General features: G+C 33.6%; 1 protein-coding gene across 6 annotated transcripts in view; it reads left to right on the forward strand.

The window, feature by feature from the left end:
- LOC140445546 (importin-4-like) overlaps positions 1-24,298 on the forward strand; it is a 550,550-nt gene that overhangs the window by 362,671 nt on the left and 163,581 nt on the right. For all 6 annotated transcript variants that reach the window (XM_072537643.1, XM_072537647.1, XM_072537644.1 and 3 more), the window contains one exon: positions 8,250-8,452. In XM_072537643.1, coding sequence (XP_072393744.1) covers positions 8,250-8,452 — 203 coding nt within the window. The remainder of the gene's footprint in view (positions 1-8,249; positions 8,453-24,298) is intronic.

Below are 24,298 nucleotides of genomic sequence, written 5' to 3' on the forward strand. Positions count from 1 at the left end.
GAATTGTATTATAAACGGCCCAACACCGAAAGTTACAAATGGGTCTAGTGATTAAGTAAAGTTTAAAATGTTCAACATTGTGTATTTACAATAAAAAACGATTTTTCTGCATTTTATCTGCAATAAAGTAAAAAATATAATTTTGTGCATTAATTCAATACATTTTAACAATTATAAATTTAATGAAAGAATTCTAAATAAACTTAAATTTTAAAATCTACTGAAAAAATGTTAAAATCTTGAGTAGACTAAATCCATAAAATTTTCCATATATTTTTATCGTAACTAATATATTTTAATCGTAATTTGTGATAATTTACAGTCGTTGATATGTAGTCGTTGCGCCAAATGTAGGCAACTTATAGTTGTTGATTCAGAAAATTGTTAGATGGTGGGCGAACAGCACATTTAGTACTCAAGCTGCCATTAGACGTTCCTAGCAAACCAAATGCAATATGTAACATTAAAAAAAGAAGTGTAATGGTTGCAGTGATACAAAGGAGCTCAGTTATTATCTGGGATAAATGTACTATGGCTCATAAAGATGCACTCAAAGCATTACATAGAAGTATGCAAGAGTTAAACGGCAATGACACTTCCGTTATTCTTCTCTTTACATATGCTGATGAGAATAATGTATGTTTAACACAATCGTTTTTATGGCGAAATATCGAAACAGTTCGATTGACCATTAAGATAAGAGTACAAGTGCAAACTAATCTATTGGCATAAATATTTGCTAAATATTGGATACGGTAAAATAAAACTGCACACTGGCTACACTGAATAATTACTTGAACCATAATTGGCTAATTGATTGCACAATTTTGCCGCCCATGATACTATAACAAACAAGATATGCTCACTTGCTGTTCTAATTTTAATCGACCTTGCGCATGACGTCATAGCGAGACAAAGCCAGGGGACTTGTGTGGACCTTATTTTAACGATGCATAATATGGCAACGTTGTTCCATTACTGTAATGAATAACTTCGAAACTTAAACTGTTAACGGTAAGTATACCTCGATGCCATATATTGCACCAAGAAGTCATAACTATTTACTTTCTGTAAAAACGTGGTTTGAAAATTAATAAGTAATTTGTAAAATTAATTAAAGAAATATATGAATCTTCGATTTGATTGTGTGTATTACAAACAAAATAGATATTGTTACAAAACATAAATAAAATATAAAAGGCCGGTAAAAAGTAAAGAATTTGAAACATAAGGAAAAGCAGATCATACGTCAGACTTTATGAATATCATTTAGATATTTATTTTACAATCTTTTTTATTTTTCTATTGCGGTTATTGTAATTATCTCTAATATTTTTATTTAGAATTAGTTTTTTAAAGTACATTATAAAAAAATTAATTTTACTAATCTTCTTAATCTTAATCTTCTCTAACATGTACATATTTTGCAGCTTCTATTAGGTTTTTTAAATAATTTTTAGTTACTTTTAATTTTTTGCCATTATAACTACGAAAAATATGTTTCAGTTCACTACATTTAGTTACAAATTCCAGTGTTGGTTTGAGTAAACCACCCTTAGAAACGTGGTTTACCCAAGTAAACGATTTATCTTTAGCGTCCGGAATATATCCAAGTATTTCTTTTTTTTTTTTCTAACTTAAATGCAATGAAACCGGCTAAATTCCGTCCAATCCATCCCATTCCAGGTCTTTTATATTCGAATTAATAAAATCTTGATGGCTGTCAATTAAATCTTCAGGGTTAATTTCTGTATCACCACTAGGAAGGTTTAGCGAGGAAAAGTGACAATTTCAGAATTAATTATACTATTAGTAGTAACATATGTAGAAAACATAGTTTTTCTTTTAAACAATAGTCAGCTTTTGTAAAATGTTTTGATCATATTCTCGCGGTTTCTATATTAAATTTGTCTCTCTGAAATCACTTGAAGCCCATACTTTACGCGTTTGTTTGTCTCTAGGAAACACAAAAAACGACACTTCGAAAAAGATTTACTTTTTTTATTATAATTGTTTAAACAACCCACCACTGCACAATACATTATGGCAACCAAATAATTAATCTTCTTTATAAAGTAGCTACAGGTATTCGAGAGGAAGTTTCGTACGATAAATAAATAAGGTGATAAGTAAACAGTAAACACAGTAAACTGAATGTTTTCACCACAAAATTTATATAACAATATAATATACAAAGTCTTTGCTACATCAATGAATAAATAAAAATCTCATTCACTACGTTTTGAAGCACACAGGATAGCAACAGATAGAGCATTTAACTTATCATTAAAGTTGTCTCGGGCCTACGTCACAGATTTGCGAGAGAGATGCAAGAACATGCGCGTTGACTTATCTTGTTAGTTATAATATCATATTTCCCGCCGAAAAATTCCGCCGATTCAACAGTTGTTAACAGGTAATCTTATATTTTTTAAATCACTCGAGATGATATATTGGGGATACCATCATGGATTTCATGATATTTACTTTACCAAATAAATTTAACATAATATTAGTCGTATAATAATCAAACCACTGCAAAGCGTGGCCGGGTCAGCTAATATATTACACACACACACACACACACACACACACACACACACACATATATATATATATATATATATATATATATATATATATATATATATATATATATATATATATATATATATATATATATATATATATATATATTAAGTTATTATTTTTTTTACTTGATTAATTGAGCAAATCAAAAACATAACTTAATTGTTCTCAGGGTGAAAAATCTCCCTATATTAACCCAAGTTGTGTGGGTCCAAAGATTTCCTAGTTGTCCTTTATCGGGATAGAGAAAAAAGGATAATAATAAAAATAGTATGTTAAAAAAAATTGGTATTCTTTATTTTATTTAAAGAAGAATAAAACAATTATCAAATTTTGCTGGTATCTTATCAATCAGTGCAAATGAATATAATAAAATTTACACAAAAAGAATATTTTAAGTCTTCTTGAAGACAAATTAAAGCCAATTTCAATGAATATCTTTAAAACTTTTTATCTTTCTGATTTTTCAATATTTACTTTATTTGCAAAAACAAAACTTTAAAACATTTTACAAAAAATGAAGTCTACTCTTGAGTTAAAATGGTAATGACAATGATGTCAACAAACTTCATTCACAGTTACAAAATTTTCAATTCTGAACAGAAAATCACTGACCTTTCCTTCGTAGATTGTATTTGGACCATACCCAGAATCGCCCACGCTCCACAGCAATGTGATCTGCCACTATTTGCCTCGGCTTTCTTCTTTTCGTATCTGCAATCCTCCTGCAGCGACTGTACGAAACACCTGACTCAATTCTCCAACAATTAACACTTGAAATTTAATTCTCCAAAACACTCAGCTACTTCTCAATGATACAAGGACTTCTTTCTGTCAACTTGGTGCTGCCAAACTATTTCCTACGTATTCCAGAAACTGCCCACTTTAGATCCAAGGATATCTTTTCATCGACTTGTAACAATTCTGCTAACTTCCTTTCACAATAAAAATAGTATGTTCAAAACATCCAAACTTACGAACACACCCTCTATCGAGACGTGACCTTTCCTTTCGATAATCAAAATGACTACTGGTACTTTCTCTCATACATCGACTATCAATTCTCCCATTAAAAAAAAACTGTCGAATCAAAAAGCTTTATTTTGTTTACAATCATTAAGAAAAAACCCCATTACTGTTTCCAGAGAAACTAAAATTTTTGCTTTAAAATTGGCTTTCCCTTTGGTTACAAATACATAATTCATTCCTATAACAAAAGGTTAATTACAATATCTTAATCGTAGGTCATATACAAACAATGAAAAGATTATAATGAGTATGGGCTTTCTAATTCTATATAAAAAAGATTTTACCTGCGAGTGTTTAAAAATCAGGTGTTGATAGGCAAAACTTTCTGTTAATCTAATCTTATCTTAAATTTTGTTTACCAGGATGTCTTGAAAATTTATTATATATATACATATATATATATATATATATATATATATATATATATATATATATATATATATATATATATATATATATATTATTATATAATTTAGCTTTCTATGTTTAGAAGGTCCATGGCTTTGTTTACTGTTGTTTTCCATTCTTTCCCGTCTTCTGATTTACCCTTCCAATTTGGGATTTTAAGTTCTTCTATGTCTGTTTCAACCTCCTTCTACGTAGTTTTCAGCATAATTTTCTTCTTATTTCCTCCCTTTTCCGTTAATATTCCTCTGTATAGTCTCGCGTTTGGCATCCTTTGGATATGCCCCAACTGTCTCAGTCTTTGTGATTTTATGATCCCTACGATATTCGTTTTTTCATACATCATCTCTAGTTCTATATTGGGTCTTTTGACAGTTTGAGCATGACTTTTCTGATTTGTTCATCGTCCATGTCTCAATACAGAGTTTATTTGTACTAAAAATCTGGGCTCCTGGAGCCATTCTCTCTCCTGATGCCATCCAATATATAGCTTGGTCGATTTTTAATAACTTTTAAACTGTTTGTCCTTGTGTCATGTTTAATGTATCATTTAATGTTTATGACATTCTCCATATATTGTTGGATAGCCTAATTTTGACGAAATGCCCCTGAAGATGCTCTAGGAGCGAAAGTACTTGGGCAAGATTTAATAAAAACTATGCTCGATATCTGCCTTTTATTTGATTCAAATTCTTTTATTCGAGCATTCAACCTTATATCACTTTAAATTATTATTCATTTATAAAAAGTTTTTATACGCGAAAGGGCCTTCTACTAATAATTCTTCTTCAACATATTTAATATGGCTTTACATAAACGCTTTTTTTAAGAAGTGTATGATTTTTTTTTTGAGCATCATTATTACAATATAAAACTACTGCACATAATTTTAACTTTTTCGCCATCATTATTTACCTGTGTGTTTTGTTTACTCTAATCATAACACAAACTTTATTTTTAGGCTATCAATGTAAAATTGATAGACCGTATGCCTACATGCTAATTAAAATTAAGATAGTTGCAAACACAAATCCACATTTTTCGTACTAAAGCGACTTGTAACTAATATTTTTAGTACTTTTTATTCCTTGTATTATTACATTTTTTTCTTCTTTCTCTCTCCAATTTCTCGATTTTTTCATTTGCTGTGTTAATTTCCTTTTCTAATTGATCTACTTGTTTTACAGCTTTTTTTTGTTTGTAATCTTTGTAGTGGCTTTTGTTTATCTTTAGTTCTTTAATTTACTTCTTTAGTTGTTTATTAATTCACTCATCATTTTCATCATTTGGTCCATTCCATTTGTGTTTTCTTCATCTCTTTTTGCGGTGTTCTTGGTGTTTTTTATCTTTTGCTGTAGTATTCCTCATATTCTCTTCTCCTTTTCCCATCATCCTGTAGTACTCCTCATATTCTCTTCTCCTTTTCCCATCATCAGCTTGTCATCTTAATCAATTGTTCTTTCATTCCATTTCATTCCTATAAACTTCCTTTGCTAGAGTTATTACTCACTGCGTTACGGGCATAGTTACGCGAAAACTCTACTCAGTTCAAATTTGCACCCACACTCATTCTCGCCGTGCCCAATTCTCCAGCACTTTTATTCCTAGGTAAAAATCAGAATCCGGCCCTGCTTAACTTTTTAATAAAACTACGTAGCAAAATTATTCAAAGCTTTCTTTACAGTTCTTTTCCTAGTTATTAGATAATATTATTTATTTTCCTGCATGAATGCACCTCTCACAATATTGTTTTGTTAACTATAAAACCTGTCTTGTTTGTATTACATATTTCGGTACCTCGGAGGTAAAGGACCCTATGCCCATTTTCTTACTTTTTCAGGAGAGCAGTTTTAAAATTTTTTAAATTTGTAATCAGTAAATACTCAAATGTTTTTTATGTTTAACCAAGGTTAATATATTATTGTTGTGGTGTGTATAATCGTTTTTCCTTCTATGAAGTGTTATATAGCTGAAGTTTACCGTTCATTATTTAAAAAAATTTTAAAAATGTGTAGTTGGACATAGTGTTGTTTACCTCTAACAACTTTTTTAAATAAAGTGGCATTGCATGTTAAGATATCTACGAAATAAACAATACAAACACGTTAAATAGCCTATACTATTATTTTATTAGAGGTAAATATTATAATGTTTTAATAATTAAGTAAAATTATAGACGACAAGTTTAAAAATTGTTAAAGATGCTCCATATCATCTTCATCTTCTTGTGGGTAATCGTTTGTGGCTACATCGCTATGTGTTAAATTTTGATAAAACGCATGACAAACTGACCGAACAAAAGGCAGTAGTGCAATTAAGTAATTGTACTTTTGTTTTGTGATTGGTAATGGGATTACTGAGACTTGATTTAATTGGGCTGGAAACGTTACTTGCTGTCTTCGATACCTCATGAAGTCCACTTCATACATATTTTGATTATTGAAATCGGTCTTATAAAAGAGCTTACCAATGTGTTCTTGTTGGACTGGTACCAAAACACATGTTTACAGTTAACTAGTTGTTGCCAGTCCCATGGTGTTACAATGGCCAAATTGGAGATTTTCTTTCTTTTTCTTTCGATTAAAGCATGAACTCTGTCTGCTTCCATATGTGTGTGCCCTTTCAGTAAAAACTTTTGAGTGATCGACTTTATTTGAGGGTACGTATGCAGTATCGAAAAATAGCACATTATAATACTTATATTTTTATTTTGTCCATAGCAGTTATCGGTCCAAAGAGTGATGTTATCCAAATGTTATGTATCCAAATCGAGAGGTGTCTCTTCGTTTCTCGTAAAGTGTAGCACAAAACTGTATTGAGTTGTGGCATACTAGAATAAATAAAACACACTGGAAAAATTAAAAATTTAATTTGAAATTAATACAAAAACAATAACTTTTACAGTAAACAAGTGTGGAATTTAAATATATGTATTATAATTCGAAACTGCCGAGATAATAGTATTTTGTCATATCTCCATTATTAAAAAATTCTTCAAACATTTTGGACATTAACTCAACCGTCTCTCTGGTTATTAAATTTTTTAGATACCGTTTTTTGTTGTTAATGATAAAAATAATATTTATCTGAATACATTTTTGAACGTTATTTTTTTTATTTAGATTTAGTGCAATTCCGTTATCTGTGATGGCAAAAATGAATTGTTTCACGAACCATTGTGTCCAGTCTGTACACTGGTTTTCATTGGGAAAAAAAGTGTACCAGTTTTATTTCCCAGGCGGGAAGTGTTCAAAGGTATATAACACTATGTCCGGATGGTAAATGACGGTGCACACATATAGTAGAGGTAAACAACACCAAGTCCACATGGTATTGTTTACCTCTGACTGGAAGTGGACTTGGTGTTTATTAAAAAGTCGGTAACTTACCGTAAAATTGTCTCTGGACATAGTATGGTTTATCTATGTGTAGAGCCAGAAAAGTTATATTCAAAAGTGCAATAATCTAAATTTCGATAAAAATGGACATAGTGTCCTTTACCTCCGGGGTACACATTTGTTATCGACACGATAACACAAGTTTTTATCACTATCCATACAATTTTATTTCCCTTTCGTTAGGATTACTTTTTTCCCGATTATAATGTAATGGTCTATGTTAATATTTTTATTTAAATCGTACATAGTTTAATTAGTATTAAGTAAACAAATATTTCACTACTGTATCTGTCCGAGAATCGAGTTAGGATACTAGCTAAAAATACATGATTTCCTACGCCAGAACGAACCGAATATTTTGTAAAAGGGCATCTGAATATGTCAAGCTGAAACAGCCGTAAATAAAATATTTGAAACTATTTTTAGTTTTTGTATGGAATTAATATTTGCTCAGATTAACTATGTTCCCAAAATATCATGTAAACTATTATTTTATACAGAAAAACAGTTAATGAAGGACATGCTTCTGCATAGTCTCCCGGAAGAGTAATACGTATAAGCGAATAGTGGAAGCATTACTCTGAAATCAAATCATAACTGTCTTTCCGTATTTTCATTTACTCACGTTTTGAGTACTAGAAATAAGTTGGCGAAAGGTTCTTGCCTACATGAATTGATAGGAATGTTGTGGGATGCAAATTTAGATTCCGCATGTCGGTCTATTTGTAGTCTGTCGGTCAATTTGGTTTCGAAAAAATAAGAAATCTTCGGACTTCGACTGTTTTTTTTATACTTTTATAGTTGCTCTATTTTTAAATGTATTTTTAGGCACACTATGACGATGAAGATAAAGACGAAATAGATGTATATGCAGAATTATCCGAGGAGGACGACGATATTGAAGAAGATATTGATGGCTCATCAACTGGTAGTGCTGATTCAGCACAGTGCAGATATTCTGTTGAAAATTCTTATAATGAAGAGAAGGAACAGGCCTGCTTATCTTTAAAAGATATATGTGTAAATACAGGGTAAGGACTCACATATTTTTTAACTATCAGTGCCAAATTGTTTTTGATGTGAAAACTTCAGTAGACAAGCTGATAAAAATCTCATCTTGGCGTCAGCATAAAATCTGTTAATATTATGAGTTGCATAAATTTGGCGAATATGGGGCATAATTTAATAATGAAACTATTTTTTTGTGACATTTTTAACAATTATTTTTTAAACTTTAAAAAATAAAGGCAGATATCGAGCACAGTTTTATTAATTAAATATTGCCCAAGTACTTTCGCTCACTAGAGCATCCTCAGGGGCATTTCGTCAGTTTCGGGCTATCCAACAATCCCAGAATGTCATAAACATAAAATTAACAATAAAGTTGGACATAAAACGACACTAAACAAGGACAAGCAGTTTAAAATTATTTAAAATAGTCTAAGCTACATTTTTGTCGGCAACAGGAGAGAGAATGGCATTTTAAATAATTTTAAACTGTTTGTCCTTGTTTAGTTTAGTGTTATGTTCAACTTTATTGTTAATTTTATGTTTATGACATTCTGGGATTGTTGGATAGCCCGAAACTGACGAAATGCCCCTGAGGATGCTCTAGTGAGCGAAAGTACTCACTCTATTTATCTTATCTTATCTTATCAGTTACTCTATGTGTAATTATTAAGGACACGGGTCTTTATTAGTATCGTGTCATTGTCTGTATGTTTATCTCTCCGTTTAGGCCATAACTTTCGAGGGAAGAGTTTTACAGTCTCCAAATTCGGTACAAAGATCCCCTTAAAAGGTTCAAAGAAAAACTATATTGGGGTCAATCTTCTTCTTATATTCATTGATATATGATGTTGATGTATTGTTGGAATAAAGGTATTCCCAAGTAAACAGTCTTGTAACCTTTAGAAAGGTCGGATTTTGCAGTTTACTTAAAGCACAATGTCCTTTTGTTTTATGTTCTTTCGTATAGAGGTCGCCACAAGCGTGCACTGTTACATTAATTGTTAGTAATGACCAGGTAGAATCTCCTCCTAATGATTGGAAAAACATGAAATATGTATAAGGGAACGGTGAGACTCAAATTAAAAAGAAATATGACTGTCGATATATATATATATATATATATATATATATATATATATATATATATATATATATATATATATATATATATATATATATATATATATATATATATATATATACATCTAGCGGTTAATGTAAGCTCCGTTCTAAAACAGTATTATACTAACTCCAGTAGAATATACGCCGTGTATATTATTATCTGAATAGCGCTTTATGTAGACTCCGACCAACATGTAGGATTAAGTGGACTACACAACAGGATAAACCATTTTTGGGATCCGTATTTACCATTTTGCGTACACCTCTAAACTCCTGTGATGTTGCCAATAATTGTATTAGTAGTAGATTTTCAAATTTTACAGCAGGTACATTTTGGAACTTGAAATTTATTTAAATATCCATCAATTTAGTCATGGAGGAAATTCAGGACTATTTGGCTAATCTAGTTAAATATAAATTGTTAACCGACACATAACTTTATTTTACGTTTTAGTTTTAATAAACAAGGCGGTAATTTAAATTACTTGCTTTATATATTTTCAAACATAAGAAATGTAGTCCATAAATGTACGTACATCGGATAGAGTAATCGTGTAACAGTTTATGAAAGTAGAAGCCCCTTCGGTAGGATTATAATGTTTGTTACCCTATGAATTAAAGAAAACTCTGTACAATAGGGAGGTCTTTGTAATTTTTCGATTACTGTAGTTTATGACATACAATATTTGTTTCATAGCGTAGTTGAATTTAAACTACAATAATTTATAAATCAATTTTTAATAACATAATTTTTTACTATCTAATTTCAATAGATATGTCGATTTTTAATTAAAATATTTAATGCATTAAAGTCGCGTAGAGATTTTCACTAAACATTTAATTTTAAAGCTATTATTATAAAAGTCCAAAAAAAGTATAAAAGTCTAGGGAATTTAATATCCCACTATATAGTTTTATAGATTATCGTAAAGCGTTCGACAGAGTCAAATGGATACACTTATGACTGATACTAAAAGAATTAGGTGTACAACAACACCTAATTTTGCTTATAACTGAACTGTACGAACACACTACTGGACCATTTAAACTAACATTAAAAGAAGATTGAACTTCAAATGGTAGATTAAGTAACGAAATATAAGTATCTGATAGTATCTAATAAGATCTATTGGATTGCTTCTAACAGGATCGGTGAGTGCTACTTGAATAGGTTCATCAGTATTTTTGATCATTTCGGTCCAGGCTAGATGATTGCAGGATTCACTGAGAGTTTCTCTTAGAGTTGCCCCTTGTATTTCTTGTTTTGGTATAAGTATGGTGCCTTTTGTTTGTTTCACTGGAAGTCGTACTTGTGTGATTGTTCTGGGTTCCAATTGAATTGTATAAAATTGTGTTTTGTTGGTTTCGTAATAAAAGATAGGGAGAATTGAGTGTGCTGTAGTTAGTGTGGATGCTGGGAAATTAAGATGTGCTTGTAGAAGTTTTAAGTTATCGAGGCCGATAAGACCATTAAATGTTTTATGGAATTTAAAAAGGTAGAATTTTAAATTAATATTAGAGTTGAATTCTGGGAAGATTGGAATTTCAGCACAATATTCCTGTGAATGGTTTTGAAATATTGAACTGACTACAAACGGTTCATGTTTGATAAAATTTTTATAAAATTTGACTGCAATTTCGGGGTTAAGCAATGATTTGGTTGCCCCTGTATCAAGAAGTAGTTTAAGGGGAGGATTTTTAATTTCGATGTATGGAAGTTCTTTTTTATCTGAATAAGAATTGAGTTCGATTACGTTTCTTCGTTTTCCTCTTAGAGTTTTGGAAAATTTACATCTTCTTATTCGTATTGGGCATTTTGGTAATCTTCTACGTGGTAGTCATCTGAATATGCGTCCTGATTTGGATAGTAGTATGTTTGTTCTCCATAGTAGGCATCGGTATCGTTCTCGTCTTGTTGTTCAATATTGAACAGCTTCTCTACGGTGAACTTTGGGGTGTGTAGTTGCGGTTGCTGCGGCCTAAAGTTTCTGAAGCTTGAACCTCTGTTATGTCCCGTTTGGCGTGTGCTTATAGACATCGGTGTTGGTTTGTACTGTTGTGGTGGTCTGCTTGCCCATGGGTTAGGTCTTGGAGGTTGTGTGTTTGCCATGAATTGTTGCCTTGGTTGTTGGAATCGAGCGGGTTGTATTGGCCATCTTGGGGTAAATGTTGGTCGGGACGGTGCTCGATTACTTCCGAAAAATGGTTGATACTGTGGTCTGGCCATGGGTTGTTGCCATTGTGGTGGTGTTGTGAACTGCGGCTGTCTCTGGGGTTGTATGTGGGTAGAATTGTTATTTGGCAATGAAAAATTGGTTGTTTTCTGCAAATATCTAATATTGTTTTCTTCTTCGATGAATTGAAGAGCGAAAGCAAGATTTGTAGGCCTCATTGATCGTATGGTTGATCCCATTGGTTCTCGTAATCCTGCTAAGAACGTAGTTAGGGCTTGTTGTTGAAAGAATTCCCTTTTGCTCCCCTTTACATCTGCATTGTCGGTATGTAGTTCGATGTGATTCGAAATTGTTTTTAAAAGTGATATTACTTTCTCGTGAAATTGTTGAGGAGTTTTGTTGGGTCCTTGCCTTAAGTTTACCATGTCTCTTGTAAGTGAATTTTCATTACGTTTATCGGCAAAGTTTTGAATTAGTATGGTCCTTATTGTGAGCCAATCTTTACACCCATATACGGAAATGATTTCTCGAGCTCTTCCTTTAATTTTATTCATTACACCTCGAGTTATCATGTGATTTTGGAAGCTATCGGCATTATTGTGATCCCAGCAATGATTAAGAAGCATTGTAGTAACTTCAATGAAGTTGTGAAGTTCATTATGGTTACCATCGTAATCAGGCACGATAGAAATATCTTAATTGTAGTCGAAAACTAGAGCGGGAGCGGGTGCCACGGCCATAGTATTTAATTGACTAGCGGGAGTAATAATTATATATGGTATATCTAAGCTATTTAAAGTATTATTTAAAGAATTAACGTTGGTTTTTAAACTAAATTGAGAAGCTGAGTTATTTTGCGAAATAGAAGTAGCACCAGGTTTGATAATCGATTCACTAATAGTTGAAAAAGAATTACTAATTTTAAGAGATGAAGCTTGTGAAGCAATTATATTATAAAAAAATTTATTAAAATCCTTTGTAAAAGGTATATATTTTTAAAAACCCAAACGGGCTGTTTTAGACAAAACGTTTTCGGAATCCATTATTCCATCATCAGTGTCTAGGAGTACATGAATGTAGCCACTAAATACATGGGTAAAAACCCGTTAACAAATAATTAGTTACATTTGTTTTACATTATATTTTATAAATTATTAGGATGTTAAAGTTACCGTTGGATTAGGTAACATGGTGACATATGACTCCACGTTGAAGTTGCAAGTCCTGAGACGGTGTGTCTACGAGGACTTAATGAGACGTCTCAGGACTTGCAACTTCAACGTGGAGTCATATGTCACCATGTTACCTAATCCAACGGTAACTTTAACATCCTAATAATTTATAAAATATAATGTAAAACAAATGTAACTAATTATTTGTTAACGGGTTTTTACCCATGTATTTAGTGGCTACATTCATGTACTCCTAGACACTGATGATGGAATAATGGATTCCGAAAACGTTTTGTCTAAAACAGCCCGTTTGGGTTTTTAAAAATATATACCTTTTACAAAGGATTTTAATAAATTTTTTTAATATATGGTATACAGCCAAATACAGGAACGTAGATTCCTTGTGGATTACAATTATATTATGATTAGAAAAAAGATTAAATTTGCTTACAGATAAATGATGATGCTTGGGTGCATTTCTTTTCGAAGGAACTGGTTTCTTTTCTTCTTTCGCTTTCTTTTTATCGTCTTTCGTCATATAAATTGATTTCTACACTTTAACACTGGATTTTCGTTGACTTCTGGGGTTGAACGGCCGTAGTTTTCCCTGGAAGTTGGTTGGTTCGTAGCGGGTAAACGTTTAAGAACGACGAGGATCTTCTGTAGACTCTCCCACTATCCTACTGACTGCGCCACTTAAAGGTTTAAACTCACGAAACGAAAGTACTTTTTAACAACTATACTGCACTGCTTTATTGATTGAAAATAACTGAATTTAATTACAATACTATTCCTTTTATATAAAAATTAAATGCTGACAAACTGTTGATTGGGTTTGCTGACCTCCGGGGTTACTGCACCGTAATTCGCACATCGATGGAGTAGGAACTTCTGGTAGGGATGCGTGACTGCGAAGCGCTGACGGTATCGAGGCGAAGCAAATCGTTACAAGATATTGCAAAATTTTAACGTTAATAACATGTATCTGGTAGACATTGGGATGACGCAAAATATTAATGATGTAAATGATGAATTAATATAGGATTTTTTCGAAAGTTTCTTGATTAAAGCTTGTATGGAAGTGCAAAAAGAAATGATTTTTGCAGATCCAGTCATGGGCAAGATACACCTTCTCAATAAAAGTAGATAGGTTTAACAGTTGTCAAAGTCTTTTACCGCGACTATTAAAATTGCCCAAATTTTTAGTCCTCAAGACCAAGAACAACAAATGATGCAAAAGATCGATGTCGAATGGAAAAAACTTCAACAATACCTGGATATTCCAACAAAATTCGAAAATCTGGATGAATTATATTTTAAAGTGGGTAAAAGAAATATTTTGGCGGCAATCCTCTATTTGTTTTAATTTGAGTGACTTCTTATTATCTGTGTTAACTTAGTTAACTTAATTTAACTTGTTTAGAAGACAGTATACAAAACCTTTGACTAACCAAAAACTGAGTACTCTTAAATCCAGCATGTAAATACTTCTTATGAAAATGACGAACTAGAAGAGTAGTAAAGCTAGATTTTTTTGGTAAAAAAAGGATGTTTTGCTTAATACGACAAGGAAGACTGAGATAGAAGACTCTTAGACATTGAGTATTATCATCTAAAAATACTTCTAACTTACGAAATGGTTTCGGAAACGAGTTTGATTGAAAATGTTCTTCAAAATACTTTTTCTGTGTAAATCGGACACGAATAATTAATCAGCCTTTCAATTCTACAGAAGCCAAGGGTACTGACCGTTTCGACCTTTTATAACGAGAGTTGTGCGCGAATCGCAACAAAAAAGTCAACATTTTTTGGATCGAGGTAAAAGACGATTTATTTTTTAGCAAACAAGACAAAAAATGTTCCACTAAAGTTTTCCGTACTTTTTCCAAAGAGTATTTTGGAATGGCTGCAACCAGTATAAATATTGTAGCGAGATTAAATAAAACGAGCGGTTCGAATTTATATACATATATTTAGTTATAAGTTTACAGTTCGGTACTCTCTTATCAACTACAAACTTTAATCATCGTTACTTGTATATATACTACAGTTACCAGATTCTAGAATATTCTGGCGTTTTCCCACCTCTAATTGTCTCATCGAAAGAACCATCGAAGACGGGCGGTATTGACATGCCGATTCTTACGTTTTCTAGATTCGTCCTTCTAAGAATTATGACGTATCGGAGATGGGCTATTTCGTTACACTGCTCCCCTCTTAAATCTGATCGTCCCGATCAGCAACTCTATATGTAGGCACAGGATGGCGGAATTTACAGGACTCTCCAGCTCTGCATGAACCCTTTAGAAAGAAATAACAGTCTACTGACTTTGAAGGATACGATCTCATCGGGTTAATGCAACACACAGTAATTCGTACGCCGGTTTCTCGGAAGATCACTTCAAGCATGCTTCTGACAATCTTCCAGTCCAGATTATCTAGTGCATGGCCTATCTTGGGTAAGGCCAAATTCTGGATGTCGTAATTGCACACAATTTTCTTCAAATTAGTTAGAGCACGCATATATCCTCGTAGCTTGCCCTGTCTGTATACGACTTCCTGGTCACCATATATAGCAAAGATCGAGAACCATCTTCTAATCTCAGTACCCTTCCAACTTTAGGTTGCTGGTTTTTTAACTCGTCTAAACGACCGAATTTCTTAGAAAATACGGATGAGATTCCTTTAGTCATATCAAGATCTTGGGCAACACAGTGGGCTAGAGAGACGTTATGCGGAACACTAAAAAGATTATGCTGAACTTCTGTGGTCACGCCGAATCTAGCACTCTTTCTCTCTGCGTAATTTGACATAAATTCATTAAAGCTTGGTGGCCGGTCATCTTTGATCTCATGTTGAAGGGTTCGTGCTTCTTCTGTTTCATTTGAGCCAGCATATGGTGCAAGACGATTTATGTGAACTACTTTTGGTTTACCTTTCGGCAACTTCTTAATTCGGTATATTACGTCATTTATTTTCTTTTTAATTTCATATGGACCTTCCCATTGTCTTTGCAGTTTGGGAGACAAGCCTCGACGACGTTGTGGATTATAAAGCCAAACAAGATCACCTACTTCATAGCTTTCACTCTTGCATCGAGAATCATATTGATCTTTCATTCTGTCACTGGCTATCTGGATGTGTTGTCGGGCAAGTTCATGAATGTTGTTCATTCTTAGCTTCAGGCGGTCGACATAATCTTCGCTTGCAACATGTTCTTCGGAAGGTCTGCAGCCAAACTCTAGGTCGCAGGGTAAACGAACTTCACGACCTAACATCAGGCAGGTTGGAGTCTGCCCTGTAGTTTCATTCACGGCCGAGCGGTAGGCCATTAGGAATAAATGAATGTGCTGATCCCAATCTCTTTGATGTTCTGATACAACTTTGGACAAGTGTTTACCCATCGTTCGGTTCATCCTCTCGACCATTCCATCTGATTGAGGATGACTCGAAGTTTCGCCTTTGGTCGGAGTGGATCTCCAAGGGAACACCAAATCGGCTAAGAATTCTTTAACAAGTACCTCTGCAACCGTAGCAGCTTCTTGATTTGGTATCGCATAGGCCTCAGTCCATTTCGTAAAATAATCCATGGCTACCAAGATATATGTATTTCCATCATTGGTCTCTGGAAGTGGACCTGCAATGTCGATTGCTACTCTTTCCATAGAACTACCAACATTGTACTGTCTCATGGGTGCCCTCTTTTTACCAACTGGACCATTACTGCTTGCACACAGTTCACATTTCCGGTACCATCTTCTTACATCATCTTTACAGTTCACCCAATAGAAACGTTCTCGAACCTTTTGCAGAGTCTTCGTGATACCAAAGTGTCCACCTGATGCACCGTCATGCAACTGACGCAATACTTCTGACACTTTACTTTTAGGTACAATCAACTGAAGCTTAGTTTCTGTACCATCATCGTTCTCAAAGGTTCTATACAGAAGATCATCTTTCAGCACTAGGCAATTCCATTGGCTCCAGTAACACTTGACTTCTGGACTACATGAACTAATGTCTTGCCAATAAGGTCTTTCACTTCGACGCATCCAATCCAATACTCTTTTTATACATGGATCATCTGCTTGAGCGTCTTGTAGCTGTTGAGGCTGCCATTGATCATTAATGACGGCGGTTCGTCTCACGGGGCAAAGTCGTTCTTCTAATTCAAGACAATGATTACGATTTGCACTGTATGCCCGTCTTGACTGAGCATCAGCATTTGAATGACTCGTTCCAGCCCTGTGTTCCATTTGTTCTAGCTTTCTGACTGTTGTATTATTTTCTTGCAATTTACGGCGAATGTGACCTACGTCGCCATCATTCGAACATCTGGTTTCGTGTCTCTTCGGCATCATGTTACGAACTACTTTCCGTACGATTTCCTCCAGACGTTTCTCGTTTTGTTCGTCGCTCTCTTCAGAGGTTCGTACTCGATAGCTCCGTGAAACTTGACTAGCTGTTTCATGTTCCAAGGCAATAGCGAGCGCTTCATCTAAAACTTTCGGTCTTGCTAGTCGTAAAGCTTTCTGTAGTTCACTGTCTCTTAACCCATTGACGAAGGCATCTACAGCAATTTCTTCCAAAATGTTGTCTGGTGCCTCTGGATATGCCAACAGCACTATACGAGCAATATCTGCTTCAAATTATTTCAAACTCTCACTTGCTCGTTGGATTCTACTTCTTATTTGTACTTTGTAGACTGGTTGTAGATGGGCATCTCCGTAACGTTTATCTAGTCGAGTGAACAAGGTCTGGTAACATTTTTCTTGACCCTTAGGAATTGATCTTAGGATATCCGCAGCATCGCCTCGTAAAGCAGTAGTCAAGGAAACAGCTTTTTCTTGTTCTGTCCAATGATTGGCTGTCGCAATAGCTTCAAATTGTCTAATGTATATGGACCAAGAGGACTTTCCATCAAATGGTGGCAATTTGAATCTCATATGATGTGTCATTTCGTCTCTCGGTGATTCTTCTTTCACTACCGGATCTAAGGCTACTGTATTAACTGGTGGTAGCACTTTCGTGTTAGTTATCATGGTCTCTAATTGTTTGATCTTCTCTTCTACGTCTCCTATCTTGTCGTTTACATTTTTCTGTATCTTATCGAATTTTCTCGAGACTTCTTTAAATTTCTCATTGTATTGAATACATATTTCTTTAATTATTTGTGAAGTCTCGTCGAATCTTCTAAATACATTTTCGAATGTTTCATCGAATCTTTTGGGAACATTCTCTAATTTATTATCATCTCTTTTAGAAGATTCTTCTATCATTTGAGAGACGTTTTCAAATTTCTTATCATTTTTTCTGGAACTCTCTTCGATCTTCATTAAAACTGCTTCTTCTGCTGACTGAAAATGGAATGTCTCTGGGTCATCTCCATTCTTGTTAAGAACATTCTTCAGTCGTTCTTGGAGGATCTTCTTGGACCCGCTGCAATCTTCATCGCGTTCTTCTAGCTGCTCACGCAACTGTTTTACTGAGAGTTGTACTAGCAGCATCTTTGGTCAGGCACGCGTACTTTTTTAAAATGTTCAAAAGTCTTTTAAGTTACTGCTGAATTTATTTTTAACTAAATTAATTATCCTCACACCGTGACACCACTGTAGCGAGATTAAATAAAACGAGCGGTTCGAATTTATATACATATATTTATTTATAAGTTTACAGTTCGGTACTCTCTTATCAACTAAAAACTTTAATCATCGTTACTTGTATATATACTACAGTTACTAGATTCTAGAATATTCTGGCGTTGTCCCACCTCTAATTGTCTCGTCGAAAGAACCATCGAAGACGGGCGGTATTGACATGCCGATTCTTACGTTTTCTAGATTCGTCCTTCTAAGAATTATGACGTATCGGAGATGGGCTATTTCGTTACAATATCTAGGAAGCATCATATCAGCAGATGGCAGAGTTAAGATAGATGTACAAAACCGAATAACCCAAGGGAAAAATGCATCCGAATACTGAATTCATTACTGTGGTCTAATAAAATAAAGATGCATACCAAACTTCGCGTATACAGAGCAATTGTAGAACCAATTACCACATATAGTGCCGAATGTTGGACGATGACAAAGAATGAACGAGATAAAGTAGACGTTGTGGAAATGGATTATCTTAGATGGTCATGTCGAGTATCGAGAATGGAAAGAATCAGGAATGAGGAAATACGAAACCGTACAGGAATTAGAGATACTCTTTCAGATAGAATACAAGGAGGGCAATTACAATGGTATGGTCACGTGATGAGAATGGAGGAGGAGCGGTGGCCAAAGAAAGCCTTAATGTATGTTCCGCGAGAAAGAAGGAAAAGGGGAAGACCACCAAATTCCTGGAGAAGAGAAATTACAAAAACAATGCAATCTAGAGGCTTAGAAGAGGGAGATTGGAGAGATAGGAAAAGATGGAGGCTGAAATGCGGGAAGCGGCAATCGCCGTAGGACCCCCGTTATATGATGATGAATGATGTGGAATATAATACTTTCTTTTTATCTTTTCGGCATTAGGGACCAACTGCATATGACCTAAATCAAGATACTTCTGCATATGTAAAGAATATTCCTTTTGCAAACTCGGTTGACGAAGTAAGCGCTGTTCTAATGAAAACAATCTGTTTAAAGATTTATCATAACTATGTTGCAAACAAGGCGGTGATTAACGAAAAGGCAAAGACACAACATATTTACCTGATAATGCGTTTCCCGATAAATATTCTCACACAGAGAGTCTTGTGACTTCGAAGAGTTTAGTGGGTCTTCAATATTTGAAATACAAACAAACGAAGTCGACGAAAGGTTAGATGTGTTAGTTGGTCCTAATATATCCAAAATCGGTATTTAGGGCATCTGGTTGTCCCGGTTTACCTTTAATTTTACCTTCTAACAATACCTACGAAAATATACTACAACCAATTAAAAAATCGATAGATTGAGCACTGTTAAATTCGGGATCGGCTAACTTCAAATTTTTAATATAATTCCATGTCGATATAACAATTTTGATGCTAGGCAAATCCGAACAAATCTGATCTGTAATAACAATCTCCAAATGAAGCACCGGTGACTCCTGAGGTTGGGTAAAAAAACTTATTTGACTTTGACTCAGTTTCGTTTGCATCGAATTAAGTCCATTAACTTCACATGAATAAGAAGTCTTAGGCCAGCCTAATCTACTGGTAGCTTTTCGACTAATGAACGAACCCTAACCTAGAAGACATCTCAAGAGCTGTTTGCACCCCTTACTATCAATCGCATGAACCAAAACGGTACCGAGCAAGATTTCCTTTTTAGTTTCGTATTTCTTCCGTACAAAACTAGCGACATAATGTGATATTTGGAACGACTTCTATCGAAAGAAATGCATTTAAACCTCCTTCAACAAATCCTGAGTCGCTAACAATATGGCTAATAATGCCATGGGCTTTTAAACCTGTCGACAAACCATCTAGGAAAGCTTGTTGTTTGTTTTTCACATTTAAATCATACCAAATTTTTGTCACAGTATGTCCTTCATTTAACCATGTTTCATCTATATAATATATTTTTTCCGTCTCTTCGAAATTCTGCTATTTGTTTCATATACTTTCGGCGCCATAAAGTGATTTCTTCTTTTTCAATAAGGGTACTATTCCTCTTTCTCTTTAAATGCCTAAAGTTCATTTCACGTAAAGTACGTAACAAAACACATGATATTTTTGGAATATTTTCATTAGATTGAAGAGAAAAAGCAGTTTTTTTTATAGTTGATAATTCGTCTTTAAAATAAAATTCATGTACTGTACGAAAAATGGCCTATTTGGTTGTATAATCCAATATTCTTTGTTTTCTTCATCTTGTCTCAACCTTCAAAGTATTATTATCGTTTGTTTCATCATCTGTTTTAATTACTCTGTACACACTAGCTTTTGAAACTTTTGTCAAAATACTACATAATGTAACTACATCACTTACATTCATATTTTTTTCTCTGGCTCGAAGTCCTTCAAACACATTTCCGATCATAGTTTCTTCTTCGCGTGTTAAATTGTGACGTTTCTTTTTGATACACGGTTCACTATTACTAATGTCAGTCATATTTATTATTTGTCACCAAATTGAATTAAACTAAATTACCCGCAATTCATAAAAAGTAAACGTAAAAGCTTCTTCCACTAATTACTTTACACAATTATGTTCTGTGCTTTATGAAACCCCTGTCAGCGCGATTACGAAACTGACTTACGATACCCGAACAATGGCGTTGTTGTCAGTCACATCGCCTTAATCTGGGACACAATTGTTGATCTCAGACAGTATCTACCGCCAGAGAAAGATATAATCTACAATATTGTAGATAACTTTAAGTTGAATCATACATGCTGACAACGTTACATTTTCGCTAGAACCCAAATCTTTGCCAAAACATTTGAACAGTTTAAAAATAAACCAACCAAGTTATTGAAATGTATTTAATATAAAATTGGATCTCTTCTATCTGAACGTATATTCTTTGAACAGTCAGAAGAAGAAGGTTTTTGTCAATTTTTACGAGATTAAACATATTCTGCAATAATTCACTAATTTGTTTGTTAAATAGTATTTAAATTTTCTCCTTTTGTTGGAACAAAAATATTTTTTTCTAAAGGGTAAACGTCCAATTTTACTGACCTATAAAAAACCATTAAACATGAGTCAGTTGCTACAATTTTGATACTTTACTGTAGATAAGGTACAGTATATTGACGACGAATTGTAACAAAGAATGAACTACGATTATGTCTTGAATCATTGGAATATTTAGAATTATACTTTGGTTCCTTTTAAGTTGGGGCTCGCGGCGATTTGTTAGCTTCACCTAAATTGCTATTAAAATTATCGTATAACTCAATCAATTTTTGAAATGACGGAATTTTATTCGATTTGTTTTGCAACTTAAATAATTTTACTGAATACGTGTCTGGTTTCGACAAAAGTAAATTAAACATTATAAAATCACAATGTTCTGTCGGAAGACATAATATTTTCAATGCAGCTATATTTTATAAAAAGGTGTTACTAATTTAGCCAGATTTTTTGAATTGACTAACGAAATTTTCTGTACACCCATGATCGCATCGCAATGCGCGAACGAAAATTTGTGTAACGTTTCACAATAAAATCATAAGCAATTTGATAATTGTCGCTAGTTATTGGCAAGTTACGAATCAAAATAAGTGGAGTCTCCTCTAAACAACCTTTCAAATATTTAAACTTTTTGCTAAATCTACCAGAGCTGCATTATTATGTACTACCGAATTATATAAGTCTAAAAATGAATTCATTTTCAATCAATAATAGTGATTTTTTAAGAATTCTTCCCGAAGTGAATTTAATTCTTATAGTTTAATTTTAAATAAACCCCGTATAGATGAATCCGATAAAGCTTTATTTCCTAAATCGAAAATAAAGTTAACGTCATTCAATGCTGTCTTTCTTGAAAACTTGAGTTTCTTATTTTTGTCTTCAATATTTTACGTTTTAAATTTATAACAAATTCCAATTACACCCACGAAATGTACAAGAAATGTACTTACAATAGCAAAATCAACAAGTTGGATTTGAAACGCAAATAAATAGTGATATTTAATACTTTGTTAAAATAACTACTCGACTAAACGCACATAAAAGTGTTATGTTATTAACATCGACCCTCGAATATAATAGTTTTCGACGAGAGTAAATACTTAACCCGGATAGCCTACAATAAAATAATAAATGCGACGAAACCAACCATTCAAATTTAAATAAATCCTTCGTTCCTCTCCCAGTAAAATATGTGATATATGCGGACGACCTTATCATATTTTCTCAAGGAAAAGTCACTAAAACTGCATGTTCTTTACTTCAGAACGCTTTACTGTTCTTTACTTCATTACTTGATAACTGCATGTTCTTTACTTCATTAATTCAGGTTTATAATTGGTCGACAGACATTGATTTCAAATTTTCTCCCTCCAAATATAGAGTTATCCAATTTAGTAGAAGATATAGTTCCCATTCTCTTGTTATTTACCTAAACGAAGTTCCACTCAAACTTGTTGGCCAACACAAATTTTTAGGAGTTACTTTTGACACACGACTTACATGGAGATATCACATTGAAAACACTAAAAGCAACTGTTTAAACTGAATGAACATTTTAAAAACTCTAGCCGACTACCAATGGGCGCTAAAGATAATCTTATTGAGAATCTATAGAGCTCTTATTCGCTCCAGATTAGATTATGACAGCATGCTCGACATGACCTCCTGTAATACTTATCTCAAATCTCTAAATTCAATACAGACGACCTCTTTACGTATATATCTAGGTGCATTTAGATCTGGTCCCGCTGAAAGCATGTGCATTGAATCTTTCGAACCTCCCTTTTTCATACGACGTCAGCTTTTGCTCTCTTCTTATTTCGCTAGAGTTTCAGCCCATCCAAAAAATCCAGTAACGAACTAATCAATATTATCCATCAAGTTGCTAAAAATAGAGTCTGTCTCTTTCACAATTAGTAAAGCCTTTGTTAACATATACAAACCTGACAATAACCATCCCCATCAGTATCTCCAATATTCCTCCATGGACCAAAAAGCTACCTATTTTCAACACTAGCCTAACTCAACGTAAAAAAGAAAGAAAACTGCTAGCCGTCTTCTGAGACAATTATGTCAGGAAGCAATAAATACCAAGCAGTACAACCAAGTTCTTTATACCGACGCCTCAAATAATGTAGAAAATACTGTCTGTACCGAAACCACAACCTTACCTGTACACCGACTCACAGCTACTTGTAGCATTCATACTGCAGAATAGTATGGAATCCTTAAATCAAGGTTTACATGAGTCGAGTAGCTGTTCAAGTTACTTAAGCAAATAACTGGAAACCAGTAACTTGAATCATGTAGACAAATATGCGTTTGATCAAGAACTTGAACAAGCAGCTAAGCAAGTCAAATAACTTGACAGCCATTCAACTTACTTGCTCAATAAGGCACCCTAGAACGAAGTGGTGGTGGAACCATACTTAAACGGCCTACCTCACATTTGCTTCATGTAAACAGTCGTTCAAGTAAAGACGTACCCGTTGTCAAGAATTGGTACTGTGAAGTCGATTTTTAAGTATTTGAATTGTATTAAAAAAATATGAAAATTATTATTAAGTTTGTGGAGTTGTACGAAGAACAAACATGTTTTTGGGATATATCTAGTAGTCAGTATAGAAATAAACAAATGAGAGATTCTGTTATTAATAAAATAGAACAAGAAAAGAAAATAGATGATTTTGGTTCTCAAGATGTGAAGAACAAAATAAAAATCTGCGCACGGCATATTACCAGGAACGTGCTAAAATTGTAAAACATAAAAATTCTGGTGCTGG

Source organism: Diabrotica undecimpunctata, chromosome 7, assembly GCF_040954645.1.
Source record: "Diabrotica undecimpunctata isolate CICGRU chromosome 7, icDiaUnde3, whole genome shotgun sequence".
Taxonomy (NCBI): Eukaryota; Metazoa; Arthropoda; class Insecta; order Coleoptera; family Chrysomelidae; genus Diabrotica; species Diabrotica undecimpunctata.